At 34.6% G+C, this 24,479-nt stretch overlaps 1 protein-coding gene across 17 annotated transcripts in view; it reads left to right on the top strand.

Annotated features, from left to right (window-relative positions):
• MYCBP2 (MYC binding protein 2) overlaps window positions 1–24,479 on the top strand; it is a 198,272-nt gene that overhangs the window by 166,404 nt on the left and 7,389 nt on the right. For 15 of the 17 annotated variants that reach the window (XM_066987323.1, XM_066987316.1, XM_066987334.1 and 12 more), the window contains 17 exons: window positions 289–438; window positions 2,671–2,831; window positions 3,429–3,585; window positions 4,182–4,406; window positions 4,760–4,825; window positions 6,921–7,160; window positions 7,298–7,396; window positions 8,127–8,207; window positions 9,521–9,787; window positions 11,688–11,971; window positions 12,237–12,333; window positions 15,458–15,577; window positions 17,285–17,386; window positions 19,585–19,713; window positions 22,259–22,391; window positions 22,666–22,769; window positions 23,850–24,038. In XM_066987323.1, coding sequence (XP_066843424.1) covers window positions 289–438; window positions 2,671–2,831; window positions 3,429–3,585; window positions 4,182–4,406; window positions 4,760–4,825; window positions 6,921–7,160; window positions 7,298–7,396; window positions 8,127–8,207; window positions 9,521–9,787; window positions 11,688–11,971; window positions 12,237–12,333; window positions 15,458–15,577; window positions 17,285–17,386; window positions 19,585–19,713; window positions 22,259–22,391; window positions 22,666–22,769; window positions 23,850–24,038 — 2,604 coding nt within the window. The remainder of the gene's footprint in view (window positions 1–288; window positions 439–2,670; window positions 2,832–3,428; window positions 3,586–4,181; window positions 4,407–4,759; window positions 4,826–6,920; window positions 7,161–7,297; window positions 7,397–8,126; window positions 8,208–9,520; window positions 9,788–11,687; window positions 11,972–12,236; window positions 12,334–15,457; window positions 15,578–17,284; window positions 17,387–19,584; window positions 19,714–22,258; window positions 22,392–22,665; window positions 22,770–23,849; window positions 24,039–24,479) is intronic. The other 2 variants (XM_066987331.1, XM_066987421.1) reach the window with 1 other exon arrangement.

Raw genomic sequence — 24,479 nt, forward strand, 5'->3', positions numbered from 1 at the left:
CCTATTTTAAAAACATGTTTTAAATATTCACTTGTATTATCAACTCTAAAAGTTCGGAGTACAAAAATGTTACCTGAAAACCTTCTTCAGTAGCATATTTCGTATCTAGAAATGCATTTGTCATTTTAATAAACTGCTTGAGCTATAGAGCAGTGTCTAACTTAAAGACCAGTGCATTATTATTTAACTGTTCAAAAACTTGAGTGTATCTATCTGCTTACATAATTTTTTTTTTTACTCCAGGTTTGCTTAATCAATTGGTAACTTCCTGTGTGCGTTTTATTTTAGGCTTTTAACTGGCTTCTTTGTAACGTCATTCAAACAACTTCTCTTCATGATATTTTATGGCATTTTGTGGCTTCCCTGACACCTTCACCTGTAGAACCTGAAGAGGAGGAGGATGAAGAAAATAAATCAAATAAGGAAAATGCAGAACAAGTATGTGAGGTTCAATATACCTTTCATAAATAAAGTATCTCTGTTGATTTTTGCAATTAATTTAGGAATATTTTCAGTATGTGTAAAAAGGAGCCTTAATCCTCTCTTTGTGAAGAAGAGCCTTAGTTATGGAATGAAAATTTTTAGTCTTAAATTGTACTTGAACTCCTGGATGATCATAGATAAATTAATTTTTCCTCTAAAATTAGCAGATTTTTTGTGATTATGAATTCTGGTCTTTTAATAGATCAGTTTTATGAGTATTCTTAGGAGAGGAAATTAAAACACACACAAACACACAAGCACATTGTTAATCTAGTGGCAAAAAAAAAGGAAAAAAAAAAAATACTGTTTGGATTCTATTCTCCACTTTGACCCTCAGAAAGAAGAGAAAAGGAAAATTATTTTTCAGAGGAGCTGTCTGCTGTGTCTTTCAGTGTTTTAAGTAAAATCTATAGTTAGTTCTGAAAATCTAGTACGTAAAATGATACTATCTGGCATACCACTATTTCAAAGAGTTAATTCATACAAATTCTTCTAGGTTCATCTCAGATTGAAAATGTATCATATTCATCCTGAATAGTTCAAGAAAGCATTGAAAGCAGTGCTAGAGTGAGGGTAACGTATTCCAAACACTCTTTATGCTAGCCTTCAAAATAAGATCCTTTACTATAAAAAAAGAATAAAGAAATACTCTTAGCTGTAGTTTGGATAATTACTGACTGAAATATAAAGCAGCTAAGAAAGGAATGATAAAATATGCCACTTCTACTCTTGGTGGGAATGTTGCTGCCCATCTTTTGATACAATGAGGGGACTTGCCAAATTCGTCTTGGTCACTTGGCTAGGATGAATAAATTTATGGCCTATAGGAACTGACAGCAGTTTACAGCAAATTCTAAATATACTACAGGTGATGTATATTCAAATCATAACCTTCCTTCGGTACTGTGATAATGTGATAAAAATACGTACTTAAATGTATGCACACAAGATAATAAATGTAAGGCAATTTGGTGCTTTTCCAGAACTGTAGTTTATTTCCATATGTGAAATATTTTTACGTATTCTTTTAATGTACTGGGAGAGGGTGAGAAGTCCCAGTGTTGAATGTAGTAAAAATGTGAGGCAGAAATCTGGAATCATAAATGGCTTAACATATAAGATGTAGGTTTAGGGGCAGTGTCCTTAGTAAAGCAAAACAAATTGCAAGGGCTTAATAGGCTACAGAGGAGACAGGAGGGAGGAGGATGTTAACTGTGTAGATAGGCTCTTTGGTTTACCTAGGTTTTGAGCTTTTTCTGAATAATTGATCATATTTAGCATAGAGTTCAATCTCATGCTTGCTGCTTTATGCACTGAATACACTTTACATTACACCCTCCAGGAAAATACATAGAAATACCTAGTTTGACTCTTGTCTAGGTAAGTAGGTATCTAAAATTCCTTTCAGGTAGGGTTGTAATATTTCTAGGCACTCATACAAATGTACATAAGACAATTGAAAGGGTTAAATAATAATTTTGAATCTGGCTCTGGGTGTTAGTATGTTGGTTGGGATCATGCAGCTGGGCTCTGTGATTCAAGTGTGATTAAATTTTCTTTTAGAAAATAAGCTGTTTAGAAGGCAGAGAAAACAGTTTTTATCCTTCATGGGTCAGTTTCTCCCCTGCCTTTTGAAATAGGAGGCCCTTCTCTTTCTCTGCTACCCCGCCCAACAGCACGCTTAGCTGTTTCCCCATCTTTGTTGATCCTGTGCCAATGCTTTCTTACCCACTGCCCAGGGGAAGTTTGCTCCCAATGCACAACTTTTCTTATATTGATGCACCTTAAATAAGAATCATTGTTTCCACAGGTCTAATGAAATAAAGCAACTGATAACCTTAGCTTAATCAGTGAGTTTGCTGTGGCTGTTTTTTGCTGCTCAGAGAAGTTATTAACAGCTAGAAGGTGTTAATTTCTCTATTTTTTTCTCCAAAGTCATTGCAATTTAATGTTTCATATCTTTAAATCATGAGAAAAGTCATGTGTTAATATATTTCCCAAATTCCTTGTTCACTGTTCACGTATACATTGTTATTTTAAGAATTCTCTGAGAGGAACTGCTTGGAAGTTCACATTTATTATGGCATTGATGCAGTTAATCTCAAATATCATAAATGTTTTTATATTCATTTAACCTTTTTTTGTGTGAAAGTCTGTTAACAAAACACAAATTGCTTTGAATCTTAGGAGAAAGACACAAGAGTGTGTGAACATCCTCTGTCAGATATAGTAATTGCTGGTGAAGCAGCTCACCCATTACCCCACACTTTTCATCGACTGCTCCAGACAATCTCTGATCTTATGATGTCTCTACCCAGTGGTAGTGCATTACAGCAAATGGCCTTAAGGTAAGCACAAAGTAAGAAAAGTATTAAAAGGCTGAAAGCATCTTTAACATTCTTTCTAGATGAAAAGGTTTTGCAGTATAGATTGGAAGTTTGAAACACATTTATATGCTTTTATGAAAGTCAGCATGCATTTCCTTACAGATAGAAAAGATACATGTAAAAGATGTATTTGTTTATATGTATAAATACTATATAAAAGCTATTTAGAGAAAAATTTATTTGTTCTTAAATTCTGTACTGTATCCACTATTTTAAAAAATATTTATTATTGAAGAATGTGATGGTATGTGTGTATGTGCATGGTAGTGTAATAACATTTGCTCACAGTAGTCTTCTTAAAAGGCTTGAAATTTTTCCTGTTTATTGGTCTTGAAGATAAAAATTGAATAACAGCGAAAATATTCCCTGTTAAAATTTTAAGTTTATTCCTGCTTTCCTTAAAATGTTAAATAGAAGCACTTACGATTCTGAAAAAAATAAAGTTAAAGGTTTATACAAAACATTTCAAGAAGCAAAAATGTAATTAATAGCTTTGCTGGTAGCTTGTGTCTTTTAATCAGTGTTCAAAGTATTAAAATTGGCTATATGTGTTTTTAGGTGTTGGAGTCTCAAATTCAAACAATCTGATCACCAGTTCCTGCACCAGAGCAATGTTTTCCATCATATCAACAATATTTTGTCTAAATCTGATGATGGAGATAGTGAAGAGAGTTTTAGTATCAGTATACAGTCAGGTTTTGAAATCATGAATCAGGTGAGTATTAATCTCTCTTTCAAAAGCAGAGATCAATTATGAACAGTGTGTAGTTCCTATAATCCACTCCATATGAAATAAAAGTGTATTTTATTGCAATGTAATATTTCTTTGAAAGAATCTCTGTAGGGAATCGTGTTTCTGATACTCAGGTTTTCATATTTAGCTTTAGAGGTTCAAATATTGTCTCTTAGCCTGTATAGTTCATTTAGGTAATTCATTTAGTTCATTGAGTTAGTTCCATTTCTAAATGCTACATACTTCCAATTCTTACTTGCTCGTACCTTTTTTTCTTGTATTGTTCTGAGGAGATTAATACTCCTAATGAATAGCTCTAAATTGTTTTCTTTATTAATACATTTACATATTTACTATTTACATATTTACTAATATATTTGTCTGTTAGCTATATTATTGTTTCCTTTGTTTCAAAGGCCTGAATAACTTGAACCAACAAGTGACAAATTTCTTCCTTAATTCAGAGAGCATAATTCTCGTAACGGGAATATGATTCCTGTATGGTTTTAGAAATGTGAATAATGCCTGTATTAGAGCATAGTTTCAGATACTTTAAATGTTCTCATTTGTTTTCACAGGAACTCTGTATAGTGGTTTGTCTAAAAGACCTAACAAGCATTGTTGACATTAAAACATCAAGCCGACCTGCCATGATTGGTAGTTTAACAGATGGATCTACAGAAACGTTCTGGGAGTCAGGAGATGAAGACAAAAACAAAACTAAAAACATCACAATTAACTGTGTAAAAGGAATCAATGCACGTTATGTGTGTGTTCATGTAGACAATTCCAGAGATCTTGGGGTAAGAAGGAAATGAAATGAAAAATGGAATGAAATGGAAATGTGTAGACAAAGTTGTATGTCAGTTGTATGCAGTTCAGTGTGTAATTCTAATTCAGAAGTTCATATTTTAAAATAAAGTTTCTGATTCCTCTAGCTTTGAAAGCAGTATCTGATGAGAGTGATTCATCTAAATTTGCAGTTTATGTGAACCTGAGACTGGGAAAATTAGTTCTCAGTAGCATGTTCAATTTCACATGTACTTATTTTCATAACAAAACTTGTCTCTTTTATGTACATACTCTCTTAATAGGGAAGAAATACCCAGAATGGTCTTCAGTTGAAATATTTTCTTCTTTTGCTTGTCTGTTGTAGAACAAAGTGACTTCAATGACCTTCCTAACTGGCAAGGCAGTAGAAGATCTCTGCAGAATAAAGCAGGTAAACATTTTAACATTGAAAAATCGCAGTTATGTTTTTGGCTGCATATGCCAGAGTTTTAGAGCAAATATTTTCCATTTCTTATGGAAAATACATTGTTTTGAAAATATTGGGCTTCCTTTGAAAACACTATGTTATTAATAACAGAATTCAGTTTTCATATATACTGAGTATTGATCAAGTTTTTACTCTTTTACTAGAACAGAACAGACTAATCTAAAATGTTACTTAGATTTTTCATTACTACAGGTGAAAGGATAAGGTATCACGTGGAAAGGTTTTGAAACAGATTGTTTAGCTTGTGTTCTATAAGATCCAAAAAATGTTTGGTTTCTTTTAGAGTTTCATTTATCTAAATATGCCTTAAATAATTGTATGGCATAGTATTATACATTGTTAGATGCTCTGATGGCTAGCTGCTTAGTGTTGTACTGTTACTACCTTTCATCTGCTTCGTGGAATCATTCTTCATTAGAGAAGGGCAACTGAAGACTGGGCAGAAGTAGAACACCGAAGAAAAGAAAATAAATTATTTACTTTCAGCATTAGGGTTTTTTTAATATGTTATCTAATACATGTTCATAGCACACATTTTCCCTTGTTTCTAGTTCTCAACTTTGTGTAGCTTTTGGACTTCTGTCCAGAGAATCAAGTTCAAGTTCAGAATAGTATTCAATCTTTGTAGTTCTGTTACTAAGCTAAATGATAAATGCATGGTTTGTACACAGAGAACAGTGCTTTGTATTTCGACATTGATGTGACCCACCAAATATATTTAAGGTTTTAAGTAGGCAGTTACTGTTTGGGGTGCAAAACTTCTATCATTTAGCTTACTGGCTATTGGTGGTAAGGTTCTTCAGGGAGAAGCATCTTAACTGTGTCACAGGTAACACCTGGTAACACTGAAATTCCGTACAGTTAAACCAGATGAAGGAGAGAGAAATGGTTTCGCCTTTCTCTACCTTTTATCCTCAGAGAGCATTTAAGGTAAAAATACAGCTCCAAAAGATGTTATGTTTCTGAAACAAGCAAAAACTTTGGTACAGTCGGCTCATACTGAACAGTGGAGTGTGAGTGTGTCTGGATATACGTAGACATAAGTGTGTGTGTGTGTATACGTAGAGTGTATATTTCTCTGAGTGTTGTTAGTTTGATCCATGTCTTTGTTTCTGTCTGCTGGAACACAGTGCCCAGGCATTTTTCCAGGGATGATTCACTTCCAGAAGATAAGCAGGACTTAATTCAGCTTTGCTTCCTCCTTATTAAACAGCTCTCTAGCATTTCTCCAACAGACTTTTTATCTTAAAATGCACCAACATACTGTACCCCAACTCATACATAGCCTCTATCTTGTGATATTAAATAAAAAATCAGTCTTGTCTGCTGCAGCACAGTTTAATGCAGACACTGAGAGCTAGGGTAGAAATGGGAGAGGAACAAATGCTAGTTTGATTATATATAGTATTTGGGCCCTATGGAAGTGAGAGGATACTCAGGACCAACTGCAGTTTAGGGCCACTGAGACTGATCTGAGCATGAAGCATTTTTTATCTTCCAGTAGTGGCATCACAGTTTAAATGATACAATTCGTCTGTCTTTTTTTACAATTACTAAGTCCTTCCTCTCTTGCAAAGGATATCAATTAGTGACATCCACAAAGTTAATATTTCTTTTGCAGGGGTTTACGTGAATTGAGATAGAATAACTTAGGTACTGATAATTGTGTCTTATATTTTCAGGTAAATTATGATGACTATTTTTTTTTTAACAAGAAGTAGTAAGCAAATGTCAATTCAAAATGGATATTTTTAATGTGTGAACTGTTGCTTAGACAGTAAAAGTGACTGATAGCTCACTTTTTAATAGGCTTTAAAGACAAAAATAATGGCTATATGTCATTTTACTTAAGTTTTAAATTTTTTAATCTGAATTCATCAAGTTGAATATTTTTATAATTACTTACTACTCAGAATAAAAATTTTATGGTAAATGCTGTATTTGTTCCAGTGGTATGCAACGGGTTTGTTTTAGAGGTAGGTGACTTTTTGTTTGATGTTGCAATGTCAGTTCCCATCTTTATATTCCTGTTTAATAGGTAGACTTGGATTCAAGACATATTGGCTGGGTAACAAGTGAACTTCCTGGGGGTGATAATCACATCATCAAAATTGAATTGAAAGGTCCAGAGAACACACTCAGAGTTCGACAAGTGAAAATTCTTGGATGGAAAGATGGTGAAAGCATTAAAATAGCAGGCCAGATTTCTGCAAGTGTAGCTCAGCAAAGAAACTGTGAATCTGAAACGCTGAGAGTATTCCGACTTATTACGTCCCAGGTGGGTTTTTGCTGATGTGTTAAGCAGTGAAAGTTACTATAATTGTAGACTTGCAGTGCTTTATGTATTAAAGTAAAATGTTACAACTGCACAAGTTTATCTTCGAGATAAGTTAATTATCGGTATCTTTCTTCCAGGTATTCGGAAAACTCATCTCCGGTGATGCTGAGCCGACCCCAGAACAAGAAGAAAAAGCACTCTTGTCTTCCCCAGAAGGAGAAGAAAAAGTACACAATGTATTTATTTGTATTCTATCAATATTACTTCGCTGAAAAAAAAATATCCAGGATGATTTTCCATATTTGTCATGTCTTATGCTCCATAATTTTTAAATCACAACAAAAATAACATGTCGATTGCATATTTTTTCTTAAAATTACTTTTTTTTTTTTTTAATCAGCCAATTTTTTGGGGGGTATATATGTCTAATGGAAACATCATACTATTGTACTAGCAGTGACACAAGTAATCCATACAATTACAGAGGTACTTAACACCTGAAGTAACGGTCAACCTGAAAGCCCTTCTTGCCTAATATCTTATGCCTCAAAAGGGAGGGGCTCTGTTGATGTTTGGAGAAAAAGTATTATAAAGAAACCTCACTAGTATCCTTTTATCTAGCATACTCTCATGCAAGGAGTAGTTTAAGAAGTGTGTATTGTCTGTTTCTTTTATTGCAAAATATGTAAAGTATATATAAAGTGAAAAGTATATTCTGTGCACTGCTATACAAAGACTTAATGAGTGATTGTATTAAGGTAAATGAAGAGGCTGAATCTTAGGTAACTATACTTCACTTTTTTGCTTATTGATTATCTTATTTCATCCTCAAATTTTACTCCTAAAGAGGAAGAAAATGAGTATCAAATTTATTTTGCTTGTACTTCTTGCTTTTGTGTAATTATTAGGAAGTTAGGAATTGTTTTTGTCACTCTTGATCTAATATTAAATATGCTTTTTACAAAGGCAACATCAGATGCGGACCTGAAAGAGCACATGGTGGGAATCATATTCAGCCGAAGCAAACTGACAAATTTGCAAAAGCAGGTTTGTTCGCTCTGAAATGCTTTGAGGATTAAATATATGTATTCTATAATAGTTATACTATTTTCCAGAAAATATAGAACCCCTTATTTGACATTTTCAGTTATAACTTCATAAATTCATAGAATGGGTGATGGTGATTATAGAGAACTTCTGGTTTCTATAATCAAATTTTGGGTTACATTTTAATTGTGTGTATGTATTTTATATGAAAAATCTGCTGAAACAGACACTGAAAAAATCCATTTTAATGAGGTAAAAAATATATCCTGTTAGACTCAAATTAGTTTAGAAGTTGTAAGTGGTACGTAATTTGTTTCTGTTGATAATAGTAGTGTGATAATATACACTCTCAAAGCTTAAGGAGATGATGACAGACTTTAGACTCTTAGTTCACACATATTTTTCTCCTCCTATCTGTGAACAAAACATTTATGTTTGATGAAATGTAAGCCTAAAAAAGTAATCAGTGTATAGATTCTTAAATTATTCTTTCCTGCAGTTAGTGGAAGTTTAGGTTTGTGGTTTTACTTATCTTTTTTTTCTCAATGTGAAATAGTGGTTACAGTAGTTACAGTGTGTTATTTTCTTCTTTTAAATATTAAAGTTTTTTAAAATATACCAATTAACATAACCATTTGTGTTATTTTTATTACACCTATCATGAGACAAACAGTACAGTGAAAAATTTCACAGCAATACAAGAAGAATTAGATTCTGTTTGAAGTTTAGTACATTCTTCATGTCTTGTCTAACTTTTTCTGTCACACATCCTAAGTAAGTTTTAAAATCTCTTAAATATACTTTCTAAATGCCATTGGTAAAATGAAAATACGTTATCTAAAACCTCTTCAGTTTCCTAAATAACAAACTAAACAAGATAATAAGCATTTAAATAAGTACTTTTCTTTTGGGGATGTTGATTAAATGTGTTTCTTTATAGTTGTGGGTTTTGTTCTTTGCTTGAATCCTATATATAAAAAACGGCAGTGCAGGAAATGACAATAAAGACTCGTTCTTCCAATGAAATTTTTCTGAGTGAAGGGGAGCAAATCCAGTGTTAAATCAAAACCTTAATTTTGAAGAATTTTATCTAAATCTTTATTCTAAATTTAAATTTAGATTTTATTCTTAATTTCAGTTTGTTAATGTTGAGAAGTAATTTAAAGACAGGACAAATTTCACAGGCTCTTTGTTTTTGTCATATATGTGAAGATAATTAAATTACAAGTGATCAGACTTGTTTTTAAGTTTAAATTTTTTAAGTTTTAAATTAAAAGTTTTTAAGAGTTAACTATGTATTTGGATTCTGCTAGGTTTGTGCTCATATAGTCCAGGCCATACGAATGGAAGCGACGCGTGTGCGTGAGGAGTGGGAGCATGCCATCTCTAGCAAAGAGAATGCCAACTCACAACCTAATGATGAAGATGCTTCTTCTGACGCATATTGCTTTGAGCTGCTGTCAATGGTGCTGGCATTGAGCGGTTCCAATGTAGGCCGGCAGTATCTGGCTCAGCAGCTGACTCTGCTCCAGGATCTCTTCTCGTTATTACACACAGCTTCTCCTAGGGTGCAGAGACAGGTGAGTGCTAACTATTCCTTGTCTATCTTGGTTTCGTAGAAAAAAGTCTTTAAAATCTTATAATCATGTGCTTGATAATATTTTTTTTTGTGAAATATAAGTTTGGATTTTCACTTTCAAAATGGTTTTCCAATCATATTCAGACTATTCCACATAAGGAACAATTGTAGATAAAGCATCTCAATTTAGTATTGCAGTCATGAGTAGAGGGCAAATTTACAGAATCTCTTTTTGGAATTTAACTGACAGTTTGTTAGTTTTTGGGTTTGTTTTAAGTTTTTGAATGAAGTTAAAATGATCAAGTTCTATTTGTTTGATATATATACACCAAACACCACCACAATTTAACTCTGTAAAACTGTTAGCAGGAACCCCAATATTGAAGACTATAGTCATAAAATAAACTCACTTTTGAGGAAGTTTTTTATGCTTTGTTCCCAAGAGGTGTAACTTTGAGATGTAGGAACACAAAATTGCTTTAGATAACATTTGTGTCATAATCAACCTAAATCAAGAGACTATTCTGAAATGCCTTTGAGTAAAAGCACTCTTCACTGTTCTTGTCCTTATTCTGAATGATTTTGTATTGGGCAAGATAAGCAGAAAAGGCTTGAAATGTCTGTCAAATGGGCAGGACCTAAGAATCCGCTGTGGTTTGGGTATTTTATATTTTGCATATGTTATATCCATATAGCCTGTGTAGGTAAGATCACGGGCTTTTAATTAGCAGACTTTGTTACTGTTCTGGCATGAGTCCTTAGCATCTTTATCTTACACTCAGACTGTGAGCAGTGTGGAAGTAGACAATTCCTTTCTACTTCTGGTATCCTCAGGTAGAGTTTTAATATTTCTGTTTCTTTATGAACTTGAGCATTGTGCAAGTGTATTTGTATTTATATGCACATAATATACCATAAACTTGTACACATGTAAAATATTTGCTTTAATACAGTTAATGCACTAGCTTGCTGTTGCTAGCTGGTGTGTCTTCTCCATGTGGATTTTTAGTTCATGTTTCAGGAGTTTTTTTGTATTATACTCTCTATGTTTCTCTTTTCAATTTTCTGAATTGTTTGAATATCATGTCCCATCTGGAAGCAGATACTGCCTCACTTGGTAATTCTGATTTATTACAGATGTGCAAAATAATGTTTTTTCTTAAAATGTAAAGTTTTTCAAGAGAACATTGAAAGTTTGAGAGATGAGATATAAAATATAACTCTGTAAACTTTGGTATATCCTAATTTGTACCAAATTGTGCATGGCATATCCAATTCCAACCCCAGTTCCACCTATTGGTGAAGTTGAAGCATATCCTTTCAAGATGTGTTCTGTTAGATTCAGATCTGTTGGCACAGATTTCCTTTTCAAAAGAGTATAGTTAGAATATTATAAGGAAACTAAATGTGGGGTGGGGGCGGCAGCGCAGCGAGAGTACCATGGAAGGGTATCACGATTCTCAGTACCTCAAGAAAAGTATTTTCTGTTTTCAAAAGTTGCAAGTGTCTCTAACTGTTCTACTACAGTTTATGACATTTAAAGACTACACAGGGTGGATGTGTCAGTAATGTGCAAGCAAATTAAAGTTGTGCAAACATCTGCATAGCTGCCATCATAACTTCAGTACCAAGCGTGGTTTTATTATTATATGAAGACTAAGTATTTTTTGAGTGAGATTGGTTTTGGACTCTTAGGCTTTGCCTAGGCATATTAAGAACAATTACTTAAAAATAAGATGGGAACCTTACAGAATTTCTTACAAGTGTGATTTAAGTACATAGAGAGAATGCATTCTGTCTTAGAGAAATAATTTGTGAAGGAGAAAATGGAGTTTATCTGATTTTGCTTGAAAACTCTATCTGTCTTGGTAAGAGTTGTGGTGGTTTGATTCTGTTTCCAGGTAACATCATTACTAAGACGTGTTTTGCCTGAAGTAACCCCTAGTCGCCTGGCTAGTATCATAGGAGTGAAGTCTCTTCCACCAGCAGATATAAGTGATATCATTCACTCAACAGAAAAAGGAGATTGGAATAAACTGGGTATCTTAGATATGTTTTTGGGATGCATTGCCAAAGCTCTCACTGTACAGCTAAAAGCCAAAGGAACTACTATAACTGGGACAGCTGGCACTACTGCAGGCAAAGGAGTTACTACAGTCACACTTCCCATGATCTTCAATTCCAGGTTTGTTTAAAAATAAGTATGTGCTCTCAAGCTAAAAGCATAAAACAAATGCATATTTTGAAGTCAGTTGTTGTCTTTTATATTCTTTGTTTAATAAATGGGAAAAATGTGTAACACTGACACTATAGGTCAAGTTATTAGTGAGTCTGATTAAAAACAAACAAAAAGCTACCATATGCTGAACATGTTCACTATTTGAGGTAGATTTTGACAAATATAACTAATTACTTGAATTTTTTCATTTATTACAATATGTTCTTTGTAGCTATATTCGGCGAGGTGAAAGCCATTGGTGGATGAAGGGTTCAACACCTACACAGATTTCAGAGATCATTATTAAGCTGATTAAAGACATGGCAGCAGTAAGTTTCTATCCTGTAAATGTGTGGGGGATATTCAAATATTTCTGATAATGAATAATACATTTTTTTTTCATTAATTTACATTACAGTTAACATTGTGTTGAGCTTTTAAATGTGAGTTGGTCTCAGGAAGAAAAAAGTAGAATCTTTTGGGTAGAATCTAAGCCTAGAAGCAGTAGTACCTGAGTTCTAATTCAGCCTAGTGAATTCAGCACAGTAAATGCTAGGATTAATGTGATGACTCCTGTATGTATAGGTCCATGTTTTTCTCAGGCACCCCACTCCATTGTATAGGATGCAACATGCATTGAGAATGAATTGGCAGGGGGAGCTGATTTGTTCAGGACTTTTTTTTAAGGGTTGTTGCTGGTATTGTAACTGCTGTTGGTAGGTATGTTTTGGGTAAGTGGGAAAATGTCAGGAAAATAGTGAATTCTCTTGTGAAGCATTTTTAAATAATGTTGATCAAGTCTTTTGAAGCAAACTCTGTGGTCCTTGTTTATGGGATTCTGGCTCCACATCCTGTCTAAATGTTGGATGTTCCCAGCTTCAACTTGAGATAATGAACACTTTGAGCATCCAAAATATACTTCATAGTCCACTGCAGGGGGAAGAATAAATGCATCCTGCATCATCTCAAACTTGAAACTTCTGAAGTGGTTTATAGTATTGGCCTCCAATCTCTCAAACTAAGTATGTTTACTGTGATGACCCTTCCCAGTCTGTGTGTCACCCATACTTAATCACATAAGAAAGTTGTGTGCTGGCTCCACTACCACTCCTGGTTTCCATAGAGGGAGAACTACAGTACACAAAATGTTTGAGGGCTGTGGTGCAGACTCTGTCTCATTTTATGTTTGAAGTTGCCATGGTCCTTAGCGCACAGGAAGTTTATAAGATGAAAATTTATGAAATGCTTGGCACCATTATGACTAGTGTGACAGGAAGCTCCATGAACTCGACTGAGTTCAAAGAAGGGTTTGAGTACTGTGCTTTTAACAGTTGTGAAGTCCAGCCACTAAATTGAGAAAAGAACATACTAGATTGCTATTCATTTGTTCAAAATTGACCTGTAGGAAAGCAAATATATAATCAAAGTGATCATAATATGTATATTTTAAAGGAGTTAAATCAGTATCACAGAGGTATAAGCAATGTTAATTCAGATATTTCCCCATTTGTGACCACTTGGCTTTGCACTTGAATAATCTTCTAATAGCTGTTGTGTAGTCCTGTTGCAGAACTGCTTGTTGCCTAACAACATTGAGTTATTATGTTGCCTCAGCATTGAGTTATGAAGGCTCCCAGCACAGTAGAGAAGCTTCCATGACAGGAAAGGCGATCCGTTAAAGGAATAGCCAGTCAGAAATAAATTATGCAGAGGCCTTTGCCAGGAATAAAATAAAGAGATTAGTAGGAAAAAAAAAAAAGGCTGACTGACTCAAATCGAATGCTTGTATTTTTGTCTAAGTAATTCCTATCACCATTTAAGACCTTCACCATGAAACTCAGTTGCGTTTGCTAGTATCTGGTTCTACAAAACCATTGTAGACATGTGCAGGAAAGTGCTTAAAGCTGTGGAGTTGGACATGGCAACTTAAGTGCATATCCAGAGTATGCTTGGATACGTAGTCAAATCTCCATCTTCCACATGCCCTGATAGTTTTCTGTGGGTATACTGGTGTGGGTCTTAAATTCTCTTGTTTAAAGTATTCTATTTGGAATAAACATATAACTATTTATTATTAAAGGGGGGGGGTGGGGGGGGAGGAGGAAATCAGGTCAGTCAGATAAAGTAGTAGTCCTCTCAGATGTGGATATAAATCTCTCTTTCAGTAGATTCTGAATTGCTTAAAGTATAGCATCTCCTAAAGGAATGATTGGGTCTGAGTTACACTACAGTATTTGATAGCTGTACAATAAAGACATTCCTCTCCTGTTGTACAGAGAAGAGATGTGAACTTTATTGCCTTTTATTCTAGGCGAGGGAGATGTGGCTTAGGCATTCAAGGGTTGGGAGTACTAACATTTTTTGATGAAGTATGTTTTGTAAGGGACCTCAGTGGTTTAGGTTTGCACAGAGCATGTTCATGTGTTCAGCCATATTACTCCAAAGAAGGTGGAGGAATAGAGGTGTCCCAGCTTTAAAACCTTTAGTTGAGGCCTTTTAGAGCTACTTTTAGAGCTTTTGTGCTCCAGCTCTGATTCTTTCTTCATAGGGGTGAATTTTAAGAATATGCTCTTTCATTCTTCAAATCATATGCCCTCTACCTATTGCAAGTTAGTCATTTCAGTAGTTGCTCGGATAGTCAGCTGATCAAAAGAGGTGGTTCTCTTGATGTATTTAGCATTGGTGTGGCCCCACCTTGAATACTGTGTGCAGTGCTGGGCTCCACAGTATAAAAAGGATGTTACGGTCCTTGAAGGCATCTAGAGGAGGGCAGATAAGCTGGTTAAAGTTCTGGAACGCCTGTCCTATGAGGAGAGGGTGAGGACACTTGGGTTGTCTAGTTTGGAGAAGAGAAGGCCAAGAGGCAACCTCACTGCTCTGTACAGCTTCCTGAGGAGGAGAAGTGGCGAGGGATGTGCTGAACTCTTCTCCCTGGTCACCTATGTCAGGACATGCAGGAATGGCACAAAGCTGCACCAGGGGAAGTTCAGAATAGATATTAGGAAAAATTTCTTTACTGTGAGCATGGCCAAACACTGGAACAGTCTTCCTAGCATGGTTGTTGTTGCCCCATGCCTGTTGTTACTGTTGAAGAGGCATTTGGATAATGCCCTCAGTGATGTGTTTTAATTTTTGGTTAGCCCTGAAGTTGTCAGGCATTTGGACTAGATGATCTTAGAAGAACTCTTCCAACTGAACAATGCTGTTCTGTTCTGTTCTATCCTAGATTCTACCTCAGTCAGTCACCTGACTATTTGAGGATTAATTTTACCAGATTTGTGGGAGATAAAACACATGGTTTGTCGAAGTCATCCCTGACTTACTCTTTTTCTAATTGAACCTGAGATCCTAACCTAACATTGCTTGTAGCAATCCAATTTTAGTTGTTTTAAATATTAATAAAAACTGTAATAAATTCTTTGAGACATTTACATATAGTTTCTTCTTTAACAGGGTCATCTGTCAGAAGCTTGGTCTCGTGTGACAAAGAATGCTATTGCTGAAACCATCATAGCTCTGACCAAAATGGAAGAAGAATACCGATCACCAGTGAGGTGCATTGCAACAACCAGAGTAAGAATTTTACTGAATTTGACATTAGTTCATTGCAAACATGCAGTAGGAAGAGCCTTCCTATTCTTCAGCAAATATTTCCCTTGTGGGTTTTCTCGGGAAATAATGTATACAGTATACAGCTTACATTGTCTCTGTGCATAATGGACAGGTTGTTACTTAAGTCAATCACTGCTTGTCCTACTAAAAGTCTTGCTTTCTTTGTGTCATGGTAGACTGAGTTGTTTTATTTGTGGTAAAAACAGAATTTTGATTAAGTCTGCATCTTGCGTACCTCTAAAGTAATGAAGAATAAGTGTCATTCCTATACTTTTGGTTTTTTATTCTTGAAGTAATTCTGTTTTAAGTTTGTGAAACTTGCCTTTAACTAAATTTATGTGATCTGCATGGAAAATTGCACAATATGTATCAGCTGTCTTTCTCCAGCTCTCTATGCTATCATTTTAAGTGGTTTGATTTCTAGGTCATCAGCTGCCACATCTCAAAGCTATTATGAAAACACTCAGGAAAAAAAACAAAAACATTCTCTAGGACAACTAAGCTAAACTTCATCTATGTTTTAGTCTCAAAATGAAAAATAATTTGCTGAGCCTGTTTTTTTTCTTTCTGTCTTTACTTTTTCTATGAATCTTTTACAGAAATTAAGACTAACTTAACTTCAACAGATTGCTTGAAATACCACTAAAAGCACACCTGTAAATTATGGCATTCTTTCCATCTTAGGCAGTACAAATTTTGGCTTCATAAATATAATTTTGAGTAAAAGGAGAGATTTGTGATGGTTGCATGCATTTATCACTCATGTTGTTTTCCATCTTAAAGGCTGTGCCAGGTTTTTTTTTCTACCTTCTTACTCATATATTCTCGGCTTTTTGGAAGACACTATCTCAGAGTACTGGTAGCTCCTGCTGTCACTGTGTTAGTTTAATCAGGTCATAGAGGAGCCCTGAACATCAGGCCAGCTCTCCTTGTGAGTGAACTTAGTCCTGTCGTGAAAGTGCATATTTCTGGGGGGATTCTATTACAGTTTTTCAACAGAAGCCATTTTGTTGAAATCAAAACTTTTGTTCAAAAGCAATTCCAAAATGCACCTGTCAAGTGCATTTCAGTTTGGGTTGCAGGCCTGCTGACAAGTTATCCTCATGTAGCTAATCTCTAGGATTTCACTGTAGTCAATGGAGTAAAAGAGAGAAAACCTTCCTGTGAAGCCTGAAGGACATTTAGCTCAGAACCCCTTTCTAGGTAATGCCCAGTACAGTGAGGAGAGAACATAGGGAAATTAATCTCAGTGACCTAAAGTTACTTTTTTGATGAGTCTGTCTCCTTCAATTTTCTCCTCTCCCCACAAAACCTGCAATGCTTTGGGTTGATATACAAGTGTTAATTGTTTCCTGTATTTTCCACATTCCTATAATATACTCTGGTTGATCTTTCTTCACTGTTTCTCTCTTGTGTGCTAACTACCATAGTTACAACCATAAAATATCGTAGTTGAAAGAAACAAGGTAGCTCCCAAAAGTTTAATAAGTTTTATTGTGTGCTTGACTTATTTCGGAAAAGAAAAAACTTGCATTATATGTGCAGGCTTCAACTAACGATGGTACAGGTTTCAGGTAACGGTGTTATTCTTAGCTGTCAAAGTTGAATTTTTTTTTTATTTGGATTTTTTTTTTCTAAAACATTTAATTGTACCTTGTCTTTCAATAGTTGTGGCTGGCCCTAGCATCCCTCTGTGTACTTGATCAGGATCATGTTGATAGACTGTCATCAGGAAGATGGATGGGAAAGGATGGACAACAGAAACAGATGGTGAGATTAAAACTCATATGCTTCTGTCTTTATTTGGATTTATTCAGTAGTCAAAGAATTTCAAATACGTGACAGGGAAAGGTGAACATGGCCTAACCTTATTTCACCCTCTGTCCCCCATGGAAATTGTACATACATGTTTGAAGTATTCGTTTTCTAGACAAATACTGCTCAGAAATGGAAATTCCAACTTAAATCAATAATAAGGTAGCAATACTACTGCTATTCAGGGTGAATCGAGGACCTGTAGAATGGATTTTTGAGGATAGATTGACTTGGTTAATACGATACCTTCTATGAGAGATTTTTCCTTTCTGTCTGGATCTTTATAACATAATAGAGTCAATTATTTTGTATTCCTCAAGAACTATGTATCTGCAACTTAGCTTTGTCTTCCAGATCTAAGTGAGAGAGTGATTACCCCAAAGAGAAAGAAACTCTCTAAATGAATTTAGGAAAGCTACCATTCAGCTTTAGGGTTTACAACTTTAATATGAAATACAGTAGATGAATCCAGTTTCTGTCAGTATTTTCCAGTATCACAAAAAGCATATGAGATTTTTTTTTATTTTTTTTTTTTACTGTGAATCCAGAAAGAGCAAAATAGTGAAGCTGGTCTCTCTATAAAGAATCAGGGTTTGGTGAATGCCTGCAGAAGTCAAGAGCCTTCCTGCTGGCAACTGAGTATGCTTAGAGCAAAGAAGCCTCCAGTACAGTTTAGTGTAGGAAGAAAGAGAATATAGGATACGCAGAGCTGCAGCAGTGGGACTGAAACTCTGCTGAGAGAATGAAGCAGACACGAAAGGTTTCTAGGGTGGTTAAGAAAAGACTCTGTAGAAAGTCAAGACTTCAGTGGAACTTTTTTGCAATTCAGCACAGAATATTGCTCAACTAAGAGAAAACACGAAGCCCAAAGCAGTCTTTACAAGGTCATGAGCAAAGATGCATCTTTAATCTTTAAATCTTTTAATCTTTAAATTTTGGCTTTCCCAAATTTATGAGTTTTCATACCTAGAAAGTCATCTTTGTTTCAATGTATGATTTAATGGAACAGCTTTAGAAGTTAAAAAGCCTTATTGCTTTTTTTAATCATAGAATGAACCATTTTAGGACAGGCCTGTAGTAGAGATTTTTTGTCAGCTAATTAAATAGCTGAACTAGAAACATGAATTCCATAATAAAAAAGATTGACTTCATGAAATCAAACTGAACCCATTTCATCTGTGTTTGCTTTCACAGGAAGAGTTTCATTGCCTTAGGCTTCCTGTGCTGTTCCACAAAGACAAGCAGTAGGGGATTAGAAAACCAGAACAGTGGTCTAGTTCGTAGATAGGAAGAAAAAAGTTAGAAATTGGGGCTTATTTGAACTAGTGGAAATGGTAGAGGAGCAGCCAAAACATAGGCAAGCAGGCATACAAGCTGCTGAACCCAGCCCAAAAATCCCCAATCCCATTTTATACCAGCATTTTCAAATTTTGAGGTGAAGTGTGTTCCCCTTAACCAGGAATGCTGCTGAAAAGCTTTAGTTCTAAGTTGCAGGAGCAATATCATGGAAACTGTGTGTTCTGGAATAAAGTGGAAACTTGGTCTCAGAGATAGGCATGATCAAAGTCAGTCATTGAACTCTGTTTGTAGATGTTCTGAACTGTAAAATAAAACTGTCTGTGTTAAATTAAAAATGTATCAATACAGCAAGTTAATTTATGGTAGATTTTGAAGCTTTTTGCTTGGACTGTGTTCTCTCTGAGTTGTAGATGACCTACAACTTAGATTAGGTGCTTGAACAGACTAAATTTACCATATGAAAGAATTAAGGGTAAAAATTTTGTATGTCTATGAAGTTTTCTGTTTTAATGTGCCTGCAACCCATGTTAGCGTAATTTTTTTCTGTGTAACTCAGGCTGGTTGAAAATGATGTCTCAAACATATTTTTGTAGAATACATCTTCACTACCTCATGTAAAATAAGAGATGAAGAATATTGGAAGAACTGATGCAGTAAACAGGGGCTCTTTGTGTCCAGATCTGATTATTTAAATATTAATTATTTGAAATATACAATTAATAATCTATACAAGCTCTTTATCATCTATTATTAATTTGGGAGGTAGGGTTAGGGGAGAATAAAAACACATTCTGGAAGTAAATGAATGATTTAATTGAAATGAATTGTTTAATAATGTTTCTTATTTTTTTCAGCCAATGTGCGATAACCATGATGATGGTGAAACTGCCGCAATCATTTTATGTAATGCCTGTGGGAATTTGTGTACAGATTGTGACCGATTCCTTCATCTCCATCGACGAACAAAAACTCATCAGAGACAGGTAGATCATGTCATCATGTCATATGCACTGCAAACATTATGTGCATTTCCCCAATTAATATACAAGCAAATGGTAGTTGCAAGATTCAAACCTGAAAATACTATTTGTTTTTATTTTGATGATGGGATAGAGAAGTTTTCATTTAATTCTTTGTTCTGTTTTAGCTAAATTCCTCTGTCTGTTATCTTTTGAAGAATATTTGAAAATCACATAGCATTTCTCAAGTCTAATTCTTACACTATGTCAGCTTTTTTCTCTCATTCTAACATTGTCTAGGAACATAGTTAGGAAACATCTAGGAACTGCATAGCCTTTCTTAAGTATACTTTGTTCTTTATTCCTTTTAAATTATATCTCCTTTACTACCTCTGTCACGAGTCAGTGCTTGCGAACCCCTTCATGTTTAAATGCTTACATATTTTTTAATATCCAGGAACACCACTTGACAACAAATTTTCCTATTGGTTCTCTTATGTCAGTCTTCTCTTATTTTTCAGTATTTCTCCAGCCCTCACTGTCTTTTCATACGGAAATATGTTGTCATTATCCATAAGCTTGAAAACTTCCTCACTTCTTGTTTTGTTTTGTTTTGTTTTGTTTTGTTTTCCTTTTGGGGATGAAATGTCTTTCCTCTTTGACTTACCTAGATGAGTTTTTACAAATTGCTGTGTTCTTTGCTGTTTAGTGTTCCTTTGTGTTACCCTTTAATCCTCTTCATGTCTAAACCTCAAAATATATTCTCCTTGGAATATTTCTTTTTCCAATTGCAATTTACACTGAAGATGCTGTTACTTTTGAAACGATTGAATATTTCCTCTTTCTCAACACCCTTTTATGTTTTTGCGGGCCTTTATTTTCCCCTTTTCCTATGTCTACTTATATTTGTACAGAGGTTAAAATAATAGACCTCAATAAAGCTAATTCAGTAGATATCATTACTCTGCCCTCCCCCAGAGTGAATCTACATTAGTGTTTTACTTAGGATCAAGAATGTGCTTTTGTTATGATTCTCTCTCCTTATCATGCTTTGATTTGGTAGAGCAGCCTTGAAGCACTTGAATTGGATTCCTTCCAGGTGAAAGTAAAAACAAACAACAACAAAGAAAAACACCAAAGGTCCAGACACACCTAGTGCAATTCAGCTCCTAATGAGCAGTCAGTGCAAGGGATCAGCTAGTCCAGAGTACATGTGATATAAATATCAGATCATTGGCACTAAGAGTTTCCCCCTACAGATCTCTTCCTTGATGCCTCAGCATTTGCAATGTAAATTCAGCCTAGAAGTTCCATGTGCCTCCGTTGTCTTCTATTTTTCCGCATGGATCTTTGCAATCCCCTTTGAAATTTTTCTGTTTTGTCATCTTAAGAAGATGATTTTGTGTGTCTGTACTTCAGTCATGTCACAGCACAGTCTAGTCTCATTTATTTTTCTGATTTCTCCTATATAGCCTGTTCAGATTACAGTTGATAAAAGTAAGTTCTTATCTCATAGAAGTCCTCGCATCTCTCCTTTAATCTGTCCAAAATAGCTACTTATCAGATTTTCGTATTCACCTCTAAAAGCATGTTTAAACTTTTAATCTTTATTTATCACCTTTACCTTTACATCTTTCACGTCAAGCCCCTCAATTTAAACTTTAAATTCTGTCATGTTCCCTGTCTCCTATTTGCTCTTAGCTTCCTTTACCTTGTCCAACTTCTGTCATACATACTTTTTACTGTATTTTCTCTCCTTTCAAGATAGGACAGCCTGTAAGTTTACTATGACCTGTTTAGGTGAATCCTTTGTGAAGCTATTAGGGTTTTTCTTTTCTGATTCCAGTATAAATTAAAACATAGCTTGAGTTTATACATCTATACACAGGAAAATTCTAACTGTTATTGCATTACAGGTGAAATAGATAAAAACAGAACTTTCTTTGAAACTTAGGAAAGGAGAAAAAGAAGAGACTGCATAAAGTCCACTAAGGATCTCATGCAGCTTTTTGATTTTGCAAAAAAAATTGAATTTTCCTGATTTTAGCTAAAAGTATTCACTGCGTATTTATGTGAAAGTGATAAATGTTATTATATATTTATGTATTATATAACTGTCATTATATAGTACATAGTATTATAAATAACGACCATAACTATCAGTGTGGCTTTGATAAACTTCTGACATGGTTATATGAAGGTATTTCTGTTGTTATCTTGTGCTTTTAGTACTCTGTGGCATACGGAAGTAGTTAAATAGCAGTTAGGAACTCCAAGCTCCATATTTTTTAAATTAGAAAAAATGTAGTCTAACTCTTTTCTTAGCATTTCTGCACTATTGCTTCCCAGTCATGTTATACCAAGTGATAATTTTATGTATTCTTACTTTTAAAAACACAAAACCTCTATCCACTCTGCTATATGTACAACATACACAATCTATAGAGGAAAAATAGCTTGTAGAAGACAAATTTGACAGAAACTTAAAAATATATGTTCAGAATCCAACGAGAAAATGACAAAAATAACATAGAAATGCTATTTATTATCTTTTTGATTAACCTGACAGGTATTCAAAGAAGAAGAAGAAGCTATCAAAGTTGATCTTCATGAGGGTTGTGGTAGGACCAAGCTTTTCTGGCTGATGGCATTAGCAGATTCTAAAACTATGAAGGCTATGGTGGAGTTTAGAGAACAGACAGGTAAAACAACTTGTGTTAGCTGCTCTTTTTCCTGTTTATACACGCCTTTTACCTGAGCATTTGTCAAAAAAAAAAAAAGTTAGGATTTTCACTTGCTTTAGGGAAATGCTTTTGATTGCTGTTTGTTAATAAAAATAAGACATTTTAAATGTGTAAGAGTTATTGTTTGGTAGGTTGTTTTATGTGATTGCTGTTCAGGTGTCTGTTTTTAGGATATCAGTCACTTATGTTTTGTTACAACAGTTTTTATTTTTGTTTCCTTTTGTGGACATAGGCAAACCGACCACCAGCAGTTCCGAAGCATGTCGTTTCTGTGGTTGTAGGAGTGGAACAGAATTATCAGCAGTGGGAAGCGTTTGTTCTGACACAGATTGCCAGGTGTGTATTAATAATTATCAGTCATTGGGAGATGCATGAAATAGAAGAGACTGTAGGATCAGACCTTATTTTGAGTAAACTTTATCCTTGTGCCCATTTTAAATGAGTTCGCTCATGAAAAAGGTTTGAATATTGAGTATGGTAATATGATTCAAATATTTCCCAGTTGGTAAATGTTTAGCTTAATTATAAGCTACAAACACCAATACTCAACAGAAATACTAGGTAGTTTCATTATCTTCAAAAGTATCTCAGGTTTTCACAGTAGTATTCCAAATAAAAAGTTAAATACACTCTGTCAACATAAAGTCTAGTGTACTGGAAAGCTTGTAGTTTGTGTAGCAGCCTGTATATATTATGTGAGCATAGAACATACAAGATTTGGGGTTGTTTGGCCAGATTTGCCTATTGTATGCATGTGTCCTGAGTGGCTTTATGCCCTTACAATCCAGGTACAGAGGTATGTTTGGCAGAGGGCCAAATCCCAACCAATTTTTTAGGGTACACTATTTATTTCTGTTTGTGTTGCACGTTTACATCTTCTTTTTCTCTTCCAGCCTATATATTATATTATTGTAATAATATTTCGGCTCAATTCATTGTTGGCTTCTTGGCAATTTACAATAGTTTTCTACTTATTAGGGCTTGAAATTAGAGGTGGTTAAAATATTGTTTTCATATAAGCATCATTTCTAAAAGCATTTTATGCTAGTTAATAAACAGCTCATAATGTGTTTTAATACAGGGCAAGCAGTGTTTACATGGGAGGTACTTAATATACAAAATACATGTGGAAGATCAAAGAATATTTCTCTATATTAAAATGAAATGTTACAGTTTTAAAATCGTGGTTTCTTTATGCCAGGAGTGATACTTTATGGGTAACTGAAGATATGAATTGTACTTAATGTACACAAAATGTTCAGTTTTTCTCGAGTACTTCCTCTAGCAGCGGACAGCAGTATGAATAGTGATTCTTTCATCTCAGTTTATTGCATGAACCAGCAGTCCTTCAAAAAGTAGCGTGATATCAAACTCTTCTTTGGAGGGAGAAGTAAGATGATTGTTTACTTTTAATAGGAGTATGCTAAAATTGCCTGCAGCAAGACACATTCCTGCGGTCATCCATGTGGAGGTGTTAAGAATGAAGAGCACTGTCTACCATGCTTGCATGGTTGTGATAAGAATGCTACCACTCTTAAACAAGATGCTGATGACATGTGTATGATCTGTTTTACTGAAGCACTTTCAGCAGCACCAGCTATCCAGGTTCATCTTTTTTCCCCCCTTTTTGAAAGATAATATTGTGGTTTTAATATTAAATGTCGAAGAAGCTAAAATACAAAGTCCTTCAAATCACACTGTTAAAATTTTCAAAACAGACCCAGTAACAGTACTTAAGTTACTTGAAATGCTTTCTTTTTCCTGGTATTACTGCTATTTCAAATAAGCAGGTTGTATCAACTTAACTTGCTATGTTTACTTTATTTGAAATATATAAATGAGAAAAACAACTAAGATAACAGATATACATCATATATATTTTATACAGCCACTGGTTGTTCTAGAATGGAAGGGTTATGATTTTAACAAACATTTAATATTCATTCATTTCTTTATTAAGAGGAAAGTAGGGGTCCTCCAGGATTTTAAGTAAATTAATTTTGTGTTTTGTATATGTTGCCACTTAAAAGCAAGTAACTACTTAAA

The sequence above is a fragment of the Anser cygnoides genome, chromosome 1 (assembly GCF_040182565.1).
Source record: "Anser cygnoides isolate HZ-2024a breed goose chromosome 1, Taihu_goose_T2T_genome, whole genome shotgun sequence".
NCBI classification, from domain to species: Eukaryota; Metazoa; Chordata; class Aves; order Anseriformes; family Anatidae; genus Anser; species Anser cygnoides.